We start from the raw sequence: 18,063 nt of genomic DNA, 5'->3' as shown, positions 1-18,063 counted from the left end.
GTTCATCACTCATAGTGATGCCCCAGCCCGCAAAATTCCAGAAAAAACCCATCTTACAATACAGCAGGTAGAGATATGGAATTGTTATATGAACATTCTAGTGTGTAAAAGGTCTTCATCTTTAAGGAAAAGGATGAAAAGACTTACACCATTAACCTTGTTGCTTTGAAGTGACCCCAACTACCCCTTACTAAAATCACTACAAGACCTAGCTTACCTCCCGCCACCAAAGAAATGAACTTCTCTCACTTTAAACCACAACATTGGCTGCCATCCACTGGGCATGATTTCCTTCCAATCCCATTTAAACCTTCTGAAGTCAAGGAAGCAGAGTTACAGAGGGAGCACACAGTTCAACGTGTGGCCTTCAAATGTGTGTCTTCAGTGGGGCCATTGAAGACCTAGGTTTCTGTACAATGTGAGTACTTTCTTCCCAAAGTTCTCAAAATTATTTATAATGTCCAAAGTGTTTATTATTCTCAGGGCCTAAAATGAGTGCTTGCATTGGTAAGAACTGATCAATGAATGTGTAATGGTTGGGAGAAAAAATTTGGACAGCCTACATTTTAAATTACTGTAATCATTTTTTATAACCTCTAAATTTATCAAAAAATAGGTTTCTAAAGTCTCAAAAAATATTCAGGAAGTACAACTTTTAAGATTATTCAAACAGAAGGAAATATTCACGAGGGGAAAAGAAACAAAGAAGGAAAGATAAAAAGATGAAAAGAGAGGGAAAAATGGCTTTCAGTGTTAAGCCCAGTTGACCCCTGAACAATGTCAAGTTAGAAAAAAGAAAATGTAATTAAGAAAATAATAGGAGGGGCGCCTGGCTGGCTCGGTTGGTTGAATGACTCTTGATTCCAGGGTCATGAGTTCAAGCACCATGCTGGGCATGGAGACTACTTAAAAATTAAAAACAGAAAGGAAAATAAAATCATAAGAGAAAATACATTTACAGTACAGTATTGTATATGTATTTAAAAATCTGCATATAAGTGGATTTGTGCCATTTAAACCTGTGTTGTTCAAGGGTCAACTGTATAAATGATTTGGGGATAAAGAGTTTTCCAGGCCACCGTTTTCCTTGGTGGCAAATATTCAGAGCAAATACTCTGTCTTCTACTTATTTAGAAATTACTAATAAGCCACGGCAAATTGTAAACAATGAAGGAAGGTAATTATAAAATTAAAGCATCATTTCCTTTAGTGACTATGGATAAGAAGTTAAATAATTCAGTTATCATATTAATTAAAACCCATTGTAAATTTTAAGATACTGCCGTCTTAAAATTTGTTAAGATAGAAAATATTCTGGTCTTCTACTTTACTGTACTTGTCATTCTTGTACAAGCTGGTAACATGATAATAGTCTTTGTTTTTAAGAGAACTTTTATTGAATTATAAGTTCTAAATCATACAGGAGTCTAATATTAAAAGTGTTGTCAGTGTACTCAAAAGAAGCAAAAAACTTTCAAATTTTAATTTTCCCACTCTTACCACCACCCCTTCACTTCTAGGGAACCTCTCTAAGACAGTTGTTGTTCAGTGGATACAGAGTTACAGTTTCGCAAGATGAGAAAGTTCTAGAAATTTATTGCACAATAATGTGAAAATACTGCCTGCTGAGCTATACATTTAAGAATGGTTGAATTTCATCTCAAATTTCAGGTTTTTTTAAAGGTTATTTTTTAAATTTATTTTTTATTTATTTTCAGCATAACAGTATTCATTATTTTTTCACCACACCCAGTGCTCCATGCAATCCGTGCCCTCTATAATACCCACCACCTGGTACCCCAACCTCCCACCCCCCGCCCCTTCAAAACCCTCAGATTGTTTTTCAGAGTCCATAGTTTCTCATGGTTCACCTCCCCTTCCAATTTCCCTCAACTCCCTTCTCTCCATCTCACCATGTTCTCCATGCTATTTGTTATGCTCCACAAATAAGTGAAACTATATGATAATTGACTCTCTCTGCTTGACTGATTTCACTCAGCATAATCTCTTTCAGTCCCGTCCATGTTGCTACAAAAGTTGGGTATTCGTCCTTTCTGATGGAGGCATAATACTCCATAGTGTATATGGACCACATTTTCCTTATCCATTCGTCCGTTGAAGGGCATCTTGGCTCTTCGACTGTGGCCATTGCTGCTATAAACATTGGGGTACAGATGGCCCTTCTTTTCATGACATCTGTATCTTTGGGGTAAATACCCAGGAGTGCAATTGCAGGGTCATAGGGAAGTTCTATTTTTAATTTCTTGAGGAATCTCCACACTGTTCTCCAAAGAGGCAAATTTCAGTTTTTTACCACAATTAAAAATTTTTTTTAAGTGATGAAAATGGTTTGGATCAGTCATACACTCAAAGGTTTTATTTTGTTCTGACTTAACAAAAATACCTATGTTATAAAAACATCCCTGGAGATACATAACCAAGATTCATATCTCACTCTTCCACAAATAGACCTTATGTGGGAATATCATTCTTCCCATTGAATACATAATTAAAGGCGTTCAAAGGATGTCTAATAAAGTTCAAAGTTGCCACATTTTTATGATGGCTACAAAAGATCAGCAAATGTTGAGCATTCACAAGGATAAATTAGGATGTGGCATTTCCCAGGTAAAGGGCAAAGTTCCCTTTGATTCTTCTATTCCTGTCCCCTTTGTCCTGAGGGCAACTACAATGGGGTCTGGGAGGAGAAAGGATCCTCTTTTTTTTTTTTTTTTTTTCCCAATTTATTTATTTTCAGAAAAACAGTATTCATTATTTTTTCACCACACCCAGTGCTCCATGCAAGCTGTGCCCTCTATAATACCCACCACCTGGTACCCCAACCTCCCACCCCCCCGCCACTTCAAACCCCTCAGACTGTTTTTCAGAGTCCATAGTCTCTCATGGTTCACCTCCCCTTCCAATTTACCCAAATTCCCTACTACTCTCTAACGCCCCTTGTCCTCCATGCTATTGGTTATGCTCCACAAATGAGTGAAACCATATGATAATTGACTCTCTCTGCTTGACTGATTTCACTCAGCATAATCTCTTCCAGTCCCGTCCATGTTGCTACAAAAGTTGGATATTCGTCCTTTCTGATGGAGGCATAATACTCCATAGTGTATATGGACCACATCTTCCTTATCCATTCATCCGTTGAAGGGCATCTTGGTTCTTTCCATAGTTTGGCGACTGTGGCCATTGCTGCTATAAACATTGGGGTACAGATGGCCCTTCTTTTCACGACATCTGTATCTTTGGGGTAAATACCCAGGAGTGCAATTGCAGGGTCGTAGGGAAGCTCTATTTTTAATTTCTTGAGGAATCTCCACACTGTTCTCCAAAGAGGCTCCTCTTTAACTTGAGAGCTTAGAAATCTGTTTCGGTCTTCTGCGAATTAGATTTCACCTGCTCTCATGAGGCAAAGACAGCCTGAAAACCCTAAAATCTGCCATTTGTGGCCATGGGACTCTGCTAATCACTCCAGGTCCTCACAGAGATATCATGGTGTCTTGACTGGAGTCAGGCAGCCTGCAGACAGGTTCTATAGAAATGTTTCCCAACATTACAATAGAACTTGACCTAATCATTAAATTCCTAGCCATTCTTGAGCAGCTCCCTTGAATAGGTCTGAAACCCGATTTATGGGGGGCTGCAACACACTTTCCTGGAACCCCACATGCAGGTAGTGCTTAGGGGTCAGATTCCAGCACAACAAACGCTGTTCTTCCTAATATCCCCCCCTGCCTCTGTCTTCAGCCCACATTTTCTGTTATTTACGCCTTTCCCTTAAGTTACATAATGCAACAGTTCAAGTTGAACATAGTAATGCTTTTCTGGGTTCTATAGTCAGTGCGATTTCTCTGAATTGTTCTCAGGAGGACCATACCGCAGAAGAGTCTAGGTGTTCGTTAGAAAGAAATATTTCTCACAGATCTTCAGCTTACAAAGCTATTTCACAGTGGCCCCTATGCAGCAGATAAGGTGACCGGGGTGGGCATGTAAATATGCTCATAGAGGCTCCTAGATCTCCATGGTCTGTCTCCCTTCTCTGTTTCGGAGCCAACGCTGACCAGCAGGTGCTGAATTATTTTGTTGTTCAGCTTTAATTCACTTTTTTTCCTTTCGGTGAATGTGGAGTCTTAGATATTTAGGTCTGGCAGGTTTTTGTTCACATAAAATCTTCCAAAGAGCCACTTGAAGGTGCAAAATTCACACTGTGTTAGAAGTGTGTAGCTGGGGGCGCCTGGGTGACTCAGTGGGTTAAAACCTCTGCCTTCAGCTCAGGTCATGATCTCAGGGTCCTGGGATTGAGCCCTGCATCGGGCTCTCTGCTCAGCAGGGAGCCTGCTTCCTCCTCTCTCTCTCTCTCTATCTGCCTGCCTCTCTGCCTACTTATGATCTCTGTCAAATAAATAAATAAAATCTTTAAAAAAAAAAAAAAAGAAGTATGTAGCTGGACAGTTTACCCCTGAAGGGCATTGCAAGACTCTCTCAAAGAGAAAGAAAACACTCTAAAAAAGTCTCCATAAGGCCCTCTGATCACTGGTAATACTTAAAGCATGCATATGTTAACTGTCACATTTTTGCTACCCATCATGGATGTTTTGGACCACAATTTCTTTTTCTTTTACATATACAGTGACTTTCGGGTGCAGAACACATTTTTGTACACATTGCCCCATTTGAAAATTACAGCTACCCTAGGAAGCCTTATCGTGGAGTTCACTTATTGCAGTGATCCAGTGGGATACAGGTGAGTGCAAATATCTAGGCTTTACTTCCTGGGGACGCCAGCCTGATCCGGAGGCTGGCAACTCTCTCCAAGGTCACTTCTACCCCAGAGGAGCTCTTTGATTTACCCCAATGTGCCTTTGTTTTTTAGGTGGGTTATGATGTGTGAAAGTATGGTAAGCTGTGTGATATCACTGCTTTCCCACTGTGCAGGGGGGAAAAAAGGCTCAGAGAGATAAAGAGAGGGCTTCAGATCACGGAGCTGGCTGGGGCTAGAAGGAAGGACTCAACTTTGCATCTCTAATCCCATCACTCATGTTCTTTGTCTTATACCATGCCACTTCTCAACTAGGAACTTTGAAGTTGGTCGTGCCTGAGTCATATAGAGAGAATAAATCAATTTCTGTAGCTTACATACAAAATAGAAACTATTCAATGAAAGGTAGTGTAGCACAATGGCTGACATCGAGGGTACTGGGACCAGCTTGTTTCGGTTTACATCCAACTCCATCACTTACCCCAGTGTGTGTCCTTGGTCAAGTCACTTAACTTCTAGGTGCCTGTTTCTTTATCTGTAAAATGGGGATAATAACAGTATCTAGCTCATAGTGTTGTGAGGATAGAGTAAGCTGAGAAAGGTAAAATGCGGAGAGCAGCGCCTGGTATGTAGTATGTATCCTACGGTCACAACATTACGTGCACTGCCTTATGTGCACTAACTCTCTCAGGGACGAGCCACAACTTACTCTCCAGAGTGGTCGGTGGCAGCTTTGCTGCTTGGTCCTCAGGCAGCTGGCAAGAGCAGCTAAGTAACTGCTGGATGATTCCCGGACTCATTCGTTGGAAGTCTTCCTTGGAAATGGGTGAAAGGCTGTTCTGTACAAATATCTCTGCCAGCTGCCCTGCAGAGAAGCAAGACTACGGAGAGAACATCGTTAGCAATCTCGACAAACAAATTTCCCATCAATTGTCATTCCTGAGAAGTCAGAGCTCAACAGAAAGGGTAAAAAGGACACAAGGAGCCATGACTGCATGCTCCCCCCCTGCAAACTTTTTTGTGCATACATAATTTGCAAGGTTTATTTTCAACCTCTGATCAATTGCAAGGATTATTTGCAACCTCTGATCCAAGTCAGCTGTATCTCACTTTCGTTTTGAGTACGATGTAGTATGAGTTTTGCACCCCTTTTTCTTTCCTGAAAACGCACACTGGATTTTATAATGTGTCAAATGGTTTTCTAACTAACAGTTTAAAAACCTTGATGCTTTTTTTTTTTTTGCTTCTCAGTGTGGATGGTGGCTTTGTCTCAACAGAGTCAAGATTTCATATGATAAACAGGAGCTCTGAGGGAATGAGATCATTGTCTTTAATATTCTCTGATTGAAAAAGCCTGTGTAGCCAACATGTATTTTCAAAAGTAATAAAAGTAAATATTTTAAAAGGTGAATGCTGTGTCAACCAGTGGGAGTGTAAACACTAAATAATATGGATACCTTTGGAACTGACCTCCCTTCTCCACAAAAACAATTGAAATCACTACGATTCCCTGCTGCTGCTGATCTCTATCTTTGCTGTTTTTCTACAGCAAATGCAGATATATTCATTGACAGATAAGGATTACAGGTAAACCACCAATCCAACAGGTCTCTCAAAACTGCCAGAGGGAATTTGTGCATTTCAGGAGTGTTCAGGGCTGATTTTCTGTATCAAAAATTGCATTTAAAATTTTAATGTGTATATAGTTCCACCAAGCACAGATGGTGAAATCAAACCCTAGTGCAATGACTTTGTGAGCTTTAGTCACAATCAGTAAGGTCTCTGAAGAAAACCAGAGCTTTGCGAGGCTTGTGGGATTTGCCCTGCTGGAGAATGCAGGGGTTTTTAACAAAGACAGACTGCTGATCAGAAAATGATGACATAGTTGCTGAGTTTTCCCCACATACATTTTTGGGGGGATGAGTCCATGAGTAAAAAATGTTTTATCTTGATCAGGAAATGTGTGGTTGCAGGGAAGAGAACCCACTCAGATCAGTGAGAACCAAGGGGGAGCTTGTATTGGCAGGACACTAAGGATCTCAGAGATTGAAAAGGTAGAACTCAGGCAGAACTCAATTTGAAGCTAGAAGATGAGAACCAAAGATGTTTCTGTCTCTGTCTCATTGGGGCCAAGTGTTTTCTCCTTTCTGTTTCCTGCTGCATGTATCTATTTCTTTTCGCGGTCCAGTGTTCTCTCCCTTAGTAAACACACGACCATATAAATCCCAACTCTGAAGTGACCTCTCAGCCCACAAACCCAAGACTGAGTTGAGTCTGCAAGTCCTGACAGAGATCTGAATGCTTCAGCAAAGCCACAGATGTGCTTTCTGGGCTCAGGCATCCCTCTGGTTCAATCAGTTTTGCCCACGAGATAGGAGGTGGGATCAGACTGTCCAGACATGGCTGCCAACCTCACGCCTGTGGGTGAGGAAGGCATTTCTCAGAAAAGAACCGGGCCAGACTCCAGAAGGTTTCTACTAGGGAAAGCTAAACTTGGGTTTTTCTTTTTCCCTTTGTCAAAGTAATTTGTGCCAAAGACAACTTCTCATTTGTACCGTGTTACTAAGAGAATATAATTGCTTCACCATTAGATGTACTGACAACAACAAAGGGAAACTGGCCACAGACTTTCGATGATGAATCCTTTGGAACGAGCATTCTCATTGAGGAGGGCTGGATTGGTAAGTAAAGCAGTGGGAGACAAACATGAACAGAGCAACACTCATCTTTCACCAATTCAATGCCAAGAAATTGAATCGTTCTGGTCTTAGACTACCTTCTCCTAGAGTTTCTATTATAAGCTTCTGTGCCCTTGATCTTTACATGCCGTTCCTGTGCTATTTAGGTTGTTTGTTTGTTTTGCATTTCTTCTGAAATCACTAACGCAAATGTCCTTAATGGTGATTCGTTATATTCTATGAATCTGACACCCCAAATATTTTTATTAAAGAAAAAAATCAAAGAAAATTTAGATTATCCAGCCAATAACCTTTAAAATATCTTTATTCCTTCGCATAAAACTTCAGTATATGGGTATCCTTGCTTTGATATCATCAGACATCTATGATAACTTTACGAACATGTTCTAAAGCAGTGGCTCAAGATCTCTAATTCTGAGAAACTCTTGGAGGGCTTGTTATAAGACAAACTGCTGGGTCCTACTCTCAGAGTTTATGATTCAGCAGATGCTGGGCTGGGACCCGAGAATTTGCATTTCCAAGAAGTTCCGGGTATAACACTTTGAGGATCACTGGTCTAAATAACGTAGGCAGGATCTTCAGATCTGCTCTATCATAGGGTCCTATCAAGAGTCACGAGGAAAGGGACAGGTTGGGACAGAGAAGAACCATTTGCATTGTTAGCACAGGAAATGACTATTACTGATTTTAGAGGTCACATGCCTTAAGTAGGTAGTTCCTAAATTTTAAGAAACAATTTTCGTTCTTTATAAAGATAAGGCCTCATTAGGCAAATTTGCTCCATTCCTAAAAGCCAGCCCTGAAGAAATCTACTTAGCAAAGATTAACATAAGCATCAGCTCTCTTCCCTATGAGTTGAATACAATTACATGAGTTTGAAAGAATCAAATTTAATACAGGTCTTTCTATCTTATATATACATATCTTATGATATACATATATACAGAAGTAACAGAAATCTACTTTTAAAAATATCTAATATTTTAATTAATAATCTGTTTTTGTCTAAAAAACAAAATAAGCAAACAACAACAAGAAAGGGAAACAGACTCATAAACGTGGAGAACCAACCAGTGGCTGCCAGAGGGGAGGGTTGGGGGAATGGGCAAATAGATGATGGGGATTAAAAGATACAAACTCCTGGGGGTTGGGGTTGGGAAGGGAATGTATGATACTGCCCAGTCATGTATCTATAATTCACAGGAACAACATTCTGCATTTTTAAGAATCTATAAGGGATCTTGTCCTTTTAAGGTACAGATGGTACCTTGCTCACCTAATAAACAAATAACAAAAATAGTTTTATTTAAATCAACATTTCCCAAACAATAGCACAGCTGCTAAGAGCACAGAATATGTTATTAGACAACCTATGTGCATATCCTAGTTTCTGTGAACTGAAGCAATCATTTGTTAGTTCCACGTCTCAACTTTTTCATCTGTAGTACAGAATAATATACCTAACCTCATAGAGTTGTGATAATAATTAAATGAGGCAATGCAGGTGAAATAGTGCCACATCTAATACAAAGTACGTACTCAATAAACATAAGTGATGTTTGTGGAACATCAATTTATTAGGATTTCAAATGGTTAGAGTGAAGAATGCCATAGTCAAAGTTTGAGAAATGTTGGATTCAATTAGATAAAAGGAGTTTATTTGCTGAAGGACTTACCCAGATAACTTAATATGCTACAAAGCAATATGTATATCTAGTATTTCCAAAACCAACTGGACCATAGCACCCCTTTTCAAAAAACATTAAGATAGGCTAGCGAATGTTCTTTAGAGCACGACTTAAGGAAATAACAGATATAAATATGTTTATAAACATATTTATCACTTTTTCTCAAAAAAAGAAATATATATTTCACAACTTACTGTACAGATATTTCTGTTAGTCATGGCTCAAAGTAATCTCTTCATAACCTAAACTATGTTTAAAGCATTCATTCATCATTCTGAATATATATGTAATGTCTATATCCTCCTACTATCCCATAAGTGACAAAGGAATTGTTCCTATTTTTGTTCAGCCTTGTATCCCTAATGCCTGTGATGGTGACTGGCAGGTAGAAAATGCTCAGTATGTTTGCTGAATTAATTACTCACTCATTTAATACAGACACAAGTGGGAAAAGATATATATGAGACAATGCAGATATACACACACATACACTATATATGTTTTTCTTGCCTATCTTGGGCTCATGTTTATGTCCATAGAGATCTATTTATAGAAGAAAAAACCCACGGTCACTCTGTAGAAATAGAATATTTTTACATTTAAAATACACATTATAAATACACATACACAGGAAATACACATTATCCTTTAAATTTTCCGCAACTCTTACAGAACTTTCACAACTTTGACATTAACATCAGATGGTATAAGAATAATGACCATACCTCATCCCAGGAAGCTGAACCATCATTTGACTCTTGGCCCATGAATACAGATAGATTAGGGTGACCCCAATCATAGATTGTTATGTTGGTTTGTGTCCTTTGAAGCTGATGGATTTTACCTTTTCTGATACAGGTACTTTTGGTCCAGAGAATGTTGAGGAGCTGGTCTAGTTCTAGAAATTTCACACAAAATCTGGTGTCACATAGAATAAAGATAAGTCAATCTCAGGATCATCACAATTTCTTACGGCCACAGTACAGATATTCTGTTAAATAAATTTGGTTCCAATGAAAAGTCAAGATGTTACTCTGGACAACAATAAAAGAACATTTATACTTCATGTGAGTATTGATTGCCTCACAAGATTTACACTAAGCTTTGGAGCTAAATCAGCCTTACAAAGAAGTTCCCACCATTTTTATCTCTTAGGGATGATACAAAGGGAAGTTCCTCCAAAGGGATACCTTCTCTTGAGTCAACTATTTCTTTTTCTAGATGGCCTCTATAAAAATGCAAACAAAAAATAGAACTGGCCTAATCCTTAGGAAATTTATTTTTTGAGGGACTATAGACATCCTTAGTAGATTAACTATAACTATACATAACTATTTCCTTTGATTAAGTCAATACAATTATTTTCTTTTTAAGGGTTTGTTCATGCAGAAATAATAAAGGAAATAAAAGGGGTCTAAGATTGCAGAGACAAGCTGACTTTGTTTTCTAATGCTACTGTGGTATGGCTGCCAGTTTATAGATTATCTATTTAAAGATGGTATGGTTTTATATACCTGAAAACTCTAAAAAATGCAAAAATAAAATAAAAGATTTAATGATGGAACAGGTTATAAAATTAGTCCATAGAAATAAAACCCTTTGTATACACAAAGACAAGTTAGAAAATATAATTTAAGAAAAGACCCCATTGAAGACAGCCAAAAGAAAGCTAAAAGCCTAAATACAAATATAACAGAAAATGTCTAAAACCTATGAATAAAATAATAAAGAACTCCAAAAAAACACACCTGTACACATGAGCAATGGAGACATATATTCATAGATATAAAGATGTAATATATTATAAGTGTCATTTTCTCTCTAAGTTATTTTATATGTGTGTGTATACACATCACAATAAATTATCACAATGTTTTTCTTTCCAGCTTGACATTTTGGTGATGTATGTTAGGAAGTAAAAACAAGCCAGGAATATGCTGAAAAGAAGAGCAATGAAGAAGGCTAGCTCTACCAGACATTGAAATATACTAATATTTTAAATATTATATACTAGTATACTAATTATAAGTAAAACTGTAAGTAAGAGAGTATGATTCTGGCACATAAATAGATAAGTTGAACAACAGAATAGGAAATAGAAATATATTTGATTACATTTGTCAATGTATTATATAGAAGAGGAATCTCAAATCAGTGGAGAAAATAATTTCCTCTGCATTTAAAATAAGATGTATTTTAAAAAATGGGTGGCCATATAGAAAAATTAAAGGAGATTTATTCCTCAAATCATATTCCATAATTAATCCAAAATGAATCAGAAATGATAACATACAAATATTAGAAGAAAATATGGATGACTACCTCTATAACCTAGAGGACAAAATCACAAGAGACCTAAGCAAAATGGAGATAAGTAATATGCCTGATAGAGAATTTAAAGTCATAGTCATAAAGACACTCAAAGGACTTGAGAAAAGAGTGAAGGACATCAGTGTAACCCTTAAGAAAGAGATAGAAAACATAAAAGAACCCATCAGAGCGGCACCTGGGTGGCTCAGTTGGTTAAGGGTCTGATTCTTGATTTCAGGTCAGGTCATGATCTGAGGGTTGTAAGATCAAGGCCTGTGTCAGTCTCTGAGTTAGGTGTGGAGTCTGCTTTAGATTCTCTCTCTCTCCATTCCCCTCTGCCCTTCCCCTCCTTCTCTCTCTCCTTCTCAAAAGAGAAAAAAAAATAGATGAAGAAATCAATAAATGGAATTAAAACCACACCAGATGGAGTTAATAGTAGACTAGAGAAAAGAGAGAATGGATCACTGACCTGGAAGACAGAGTAATGCAATCAAGTTCAATAGCTGAGAGGAAAAAAAAAATTTTTCAAGATGAAAACATACTTAGGGAACACAACAACATCATCGAATGTGATAACATTTGCATCATAATGCTTTCAGAAGGAGAAGAGAAAGAAAGGGGGTTAGAAAACTTATTTGGAGAAATAATTACTGAAAAATTCTCAAATCTGGGGAAGGAAAAAGAAATCTAAACCCAGGAGGCACAAGGACCCCCCCCCAACAAAATCAACTCAGGGAGGTCCACACCAAGACACCAAGACACATAGTAACTAAAATGGCAAAAAGTAGTGGTAAAGAGAGAATTCTAAGACCAACAAGAAATAAGAAAACCGTTACATACAAAGGAAACCAAAAAGGCTATTAATTAATTTTTCAGCAGAAAATTTGTAGTCCAGAAGAAAGTGACACTACATATTCAAAGTGCTGAAAGAAAAAAAAAACTGCAACCAAAAATACCCTATCCAGCAAGGTTGCCATTCAGAATGGAGAGAGAGAGAATGTTTCCCCAACATACAAAAATTAAAGGAATCCATGACCACTAAACCAGTCTTACCAGAAATGTTAAAGGGGACTCTCTGCTTGGCAAGGAAAAACCATAAGTAATAGTAAGAAAACTAGGAAGCACAAAAGCAATAAAAATAAGTATATCTATAAAAATCATTCAAAGGACTCACAAAATAAAAGGATATAAAGTAAGACACCATATACCTAAAATGTGAGGGCAGGGAAAAGAGTAATGAAAGGGCTCAAACTTGAACAACCACCAACTTAATATAAACTGTTATATATAGAACACATTATATACAAAATGAATGGTAACGACAAATCAAAAATCAGTAATAGATATGCAAAGAATGAAGGGAAAGAAATCTTATTGCTAAAGAAAGCCAACTAAATGTGAGAAGAGAGTAAGAGAAAAGAAGAACAGAGAAGAACTACAAAAACAACCATAAAATGAGTAGCAAAATGCCTATAAATACACATATGAATAATTAGTTTGAATGTAAATGGACAAAATGCTGCAGTTGAAAGACAGGATGACAGAATGAATGAAAAAGCAAGACCCATATATATGTTGCCTATGAGAGAGTCATTTCAGACCTAAATAACACAAGCAGGTTGAAAGTGAAGGAATGAAGAAACATTTATCATGCGAATGGATTTGAAAAAAAAGTCTAGGGAGCAATACTTATTTTAGATAAAATTACTTTATTTTTTTTAAAGATTTTATTTACTTATTTGAGGGAGAGAGAGAATGAGTGGGAGGAAGGGCAGAGGATAAAACAGACTCCCTGTGGAGTGGGGAGCCCAGTGTGAGACCCTGAGATCATGACCTGAGCTGAAGGCAGAAGTTTAACTGACTGAGCCACCGAGGTGTCCTAAAATGACTTTAAAACAGAGACTGTGACAAAAGACAAAGAAGGACACTGAAAAATCATTAAGGGGCAATCCAACAAGATGATATAAGAGTTGTAAATATTTATCCACCCAACATCGTAGCACCCAAATACACAACATTATTAATAATAAATGTAAAGGAAGTAATTGATAGCAATACAAAAATAGTAGGTGACTGTAACACCCTACTTACCTGAATGGACAGATGGTCCAAACAGAAAATCAACAATAGTGACTTTGATTGACATACTGAACCAGCAGAATCTAACATCTATTCAGAACATTCTATACTAAAAGAGCAGAATATATAGTACTTGCAAGTGCACATGAAACATTCTGTCAAGTGGATTACATATAATCACTAAAGAAGTCTCAGAAAATTAAAAAAGAAGTCTCAGCATCTTTTCTGAACACAATGCTATGAAACAAGAAACCAATAACAAGAAGAAATCTAGAAAAAGCAAAAATGCATAGAGATTAAATAACACACTATCACACAATGAATGGTTCAACCAAGAAATCAAAGAGGAAATTTAAAAAATACACGAAGGCAACTAAAAATGGAAACAGAATGGTCCAAAATCTCTGAGATGCAACAAAAGCTGTTCTAATTGGGAATTTTATAACTTTAGTAATTTAAATAATTAATAATAATTAATAATAATATTTAATAATTTTAATAATTTTATAATTTTATTGGCCTACCTCAAGAAGCATTGTAGCTAAACCTTTCACTTAATGGCACAAGAAAAAGAAAAATAAACAAAACCCAAAGCCAGGAAAAGGAAGGAAATAATAAAGTTTAAGGCAGAAATAAGCAAAATAGAAATGAAAAAACCAGCAGAACAGATCAATGAAACCAGAAGCTGGTTCTTTGAAAATATCAACAAAACTGGTAAACCTTTTGTGAGATTCTTGAAAAAAGAAAAGAGGACTCAAATTTAAAAAATCAGAAATGAAAGAATAGAAATAACAATTGACACCACAGACATATGAAAGATTATTAAGAGAATATTATGAAAAATCATATAGCAACAAATTGGATAACCTAGAAAAAGTGGATAAATTCCTAGAAACATATAACCTAACAAAATGGAATCAGGAAGAAATTGAAAATTTGAAATTGATTACTAGCACTGAAATTGAATCAATAATCAAAAAACTTCCCAGGGACTGGTTGGCTCAGTTGGTTGAGTGTTCAACTCGATTTCAGCTCAGGTGATGATCTCAGGGTTGTGAGATCAAGCCCCACACCAGGCTCCATGGCCTGCTTAAGATTCTCTTCCTTTCCCTCTGCCCCTACCTCTCTCTCCCTCAAAATAAAACAACATTGAACAAATGAAAGTCTAGGACCAGACAGCCTCATAGGTGAATTCTACCAAACATTTAAAGAAGAGTTAATATCTGTTCTTCTCAAAGAATATTCCAAAAACTAGAAAAGAAAGAACTAGAAAGAAAAGCTTCCGAATACATTCTATGAGGCCAGCATTATCCTGATACTAAAGCCAAACAAAGACAACACACAAAAAAAGAGAACTATAGGTCAATATCTCTGATGAACATAGATGCAAAAATTCTCAACAAAATATTAGCACACTGATTCCAACAGTACATTTAAAAAATCATTTCCTGGGGTGTCTGGGTGGCTCAGTTGTTGAGCATCTGACTCTTGGTTTTGGATCAGGTCATAATCTCATGGTCATGAGACTGACTCCTGTGTCAGACTCCATGCTCAGTGGAGAGTCTGCTTGAGAGTCTCTCCCTCTTCTTCTGTCCCTCCCCCTACTCACACACATACTCTCTTTCTTTCTCTCAAATAAAGAAATTAAAAAAAAATCATTTGCCATAAAAAAAAAATCATTTACCATGACCAAGTGGGATTTATTACTGGGATGCATGGGATTCTTGGGTGTTTCAAATATGATATATCACATCAATAAGAGGAATGATAAAAAACATACGATCTTTCCAAGAGATGCAGAGAAAGCATTTGAAAAAAAGTAAAACACATACTCATATAAAAACGATCAACAAAGTAGGTTTAGAGGGAACATACCTCAACATGATAAAGGCCATATATAAAAAACCCACAGCTAGCATCATCCTCAATAGGGAAAAACTGAGAGCTTTTCCTCTCAGGTCAAGAACAAGATAAGGATGTCCATTCCCACCGCTTTTATTCAACATTTATTCAACAGCTGTAAGAGAAGATAAAGGAACAAAAGGTATCTAAACTGGTAAGGAAGAAGTAAAACTTTCACTATTTGAAGATGAGATGATGCTATATATAGAAACCCTAAAGACTCCACCAAAAAACCACTAGAACTGATATGAATTCAGCAAGTTTGCAGGATATAAAATCAATATACAGAAATCTGTTGCATTTCTGTACACTAAAAATAAAACAGCAGAAAGAGAAATTAAGATAATAATCCTACAATTACACCAAAAATAATAAAACACTTAGGAATAAATTTAACCAAATAAATATATTTGACATATATTCTGAAAACTATAAAATATTGGTGAAAAAAATTGAACATGACACAAAAAAATGGAAAGATACTCCATGCTGATGGATTAAAAGACTAAATATTGTTAAAATGTCTATATTATCCAAAGCAATTTATAGATTTAATGCAATCCCTATCAAAATATTAACAGCATTTTTCACAGAACTGGAAAAAGCAATCCTGAAATGTGTATGGAACCACCAAACACCCTGATAGCCAAAGCAATCTTGAAAAAGAACAAAAGAACAGGAGGCATCACATTTCCATACTTCAAGTTATACTTACAAAGCTGCAATATTCAAAAGAGTATGGTAATGGTCAACTAATCTTCAACAAAGGAGGTATGAATATGCAATGGAAAAAAGTTTCCTCAACAAATGGTCTTGAGAAAACTGTCCAGTTATATGCAAAAGAATGAAGCTGGACCACTTTCTTATACCATGCACAAAAATAAACTCAAAATGGATTAAGGACCTAAAGTTGAGATCTAAAATCATAAAAATCCTAATAGAGCACACAGGTAGTAATTTCTCTGACATTGGGCATAGCAACCTTTTCCTAGAAATGTCTCCTGAGGCAAGGGAAAGAAAAGCAAAAATGAACTATTGGGACTACATCAAAATAAAAACTCCTACACAGCAAAAGAAACAATCAACAAAACTAAAAGACAACCTACTGAATAGGAGAAGATATTTGTAAATGAAAATCCAATAAAGGATTATTGTCCAAAATACATGAAGAATTTATACAACTTGACACCAAAAAAAAGACAAATAATCTAAATAAAAATGGGCAGCAGACATTTCTCCAAAGAAGACATCCAGATGGCCTATAGACACATGAAAAGATGCTCAACATCACTCATATCAGGGAAACACAATCAAAACCATAATAAGGTAACATCTCACACCTGTCAAAATGGCTAAAATAAAAATACAAGAAACAACAAATGTTGGCAAGGATGTAGAGAAAAAGGAATCCCTTGTACACTGTTGGTAGGAATGCAGATTGGTGCAGCCACTGTGGAAAACAGTCTGCAGATTCCTCAAAAAAATCAAAACAGGACCACCATAAAATCCAGTAATCACACTCCTGGATATTTATCCAAAGACTATGAAAACATTAATTCAAAAGGTTATATGCACTCCTATGTTTATTACAGTATTATTTACAATACCCAAACTATGGAAATAGCCCAAGTGTCCACTGATAGATGAATGGATAAAAGAGATATGGTATATATAAAATTGAATATTACTCAGCCAAAAGAAAACAAAATTTTGCCATTTGCAACAGTATGGATGGAGCTAGAGAGTATAATGCAAAATGAAGTCAATCAGAGAAAGACAAATACCATATGATTTCACTCATAAGAGGAATTTAAGAACAAAACAAATAAGGAAAGGAGAAAAAGAGGGTGGGGGAGAGAGAAAGAGAGAGAGAGAACTAGGGTGAGCCCTGAGTAATGCATAGAATGGAATCAGTATATCACACACAGAAACTAATATAACACTGTTATGTCCACTATGCTGAATTTTAAATGAAAAAAAAAAACACATGAAACTAGCATACTTTCTTCCCACTCAAGATATAATCAGTAGCTACAGTGCCCTAGCTCAGGGGCAGTTGTAAGAGAAAATGCCTCATGGCTTCTAAAATGCCTAATGGAGCTGAGAAAGAATGGTAGTCTGAAGTTGAACTCCAAGTGCTCAAATGCTGAAGTGGCTGGTTTTTGATCAAATAGGGGATACTACACATCTCTTATGAACAGTGTTACTTGGCTTTTTTGACCAAGGTCCACAATGATCAATAGTCACACAACTTGCCTCTGTCTTCTGTATTGTGGTCTGATTGCCTCCAGTTTCTTAGAGCTGTCAAGACTTCAAGTGGGGTACATTTTTACATCATTTGAAAAATGGAATCATTTGCACCCCTCCGGCTGCAACAGGAACGGCACTGCTAAAATTTCCCAACTCCTACTTCCCACCTCAGACTGATTCTCTGCTTAACATGCCTTTCTCTGGCTTATTTCCTATGCACAAAAGCTGGGTAACATGATTTAATTATATTTTGACTTTTAACAAAAAGTGCAAGTGAACTGTAGAAAACCACATATGTTATTCAAATTTCTGGGCAAACAGGTCCAGGAAGAGTTCAACACTGAACTGTATGATTCCAGCT

The 18,063-nt window shown here is 36.8% G+C and overlaps 1 protein-coding gene across 2 annotated transcripts in view; it reads right to left on the bottom strand.

The window, feature by feature from the left end:
* SLC39A12 (solute carrier family 39 member 12) overlaps positions 1-18,063 on the bottom strand; it is an 83,253-nt gene that overhangs the window by 43,370 nt on the left and 21,820 nt on the right. For both annotated transcript variants that reach the window (XM_044228291.1, XM_044228293.1), the window contains exons 6-7: positions 9,887-10,059; positions 5,484-5,655 (exon numbers count right to left, since the gene is read on the bottom strand). In XM_044228291.1, coding sequence (XP_044084226.1) covers positions 5,484-5,655; positions 9,887-10,059 — 345 coding nt within the window. The remainder of the gene's footprint in view (positions 1-5,483; positions 5,656-9,886; positions 10,060-18,063) is intronic.

This window comes from Neovison vison, chromosome 12 (genome assembly GCF_020171115.1).
Source record: "Neovison vison isolate M4711 chromosome 12, ASM_NN_V1, whole genome shotgun sequence".
Lineage (NCBI taxonomy): Eukaryota > Metazoa > Chordata > Mammalia > Carnivora > Mustelidae > Neogale > Neogale vison.
The sequence above is the reverse complement of the archived record's forward strand: the minus strand, read 5'-3'. Positions and strand labels throughout refer to the sequence as shown.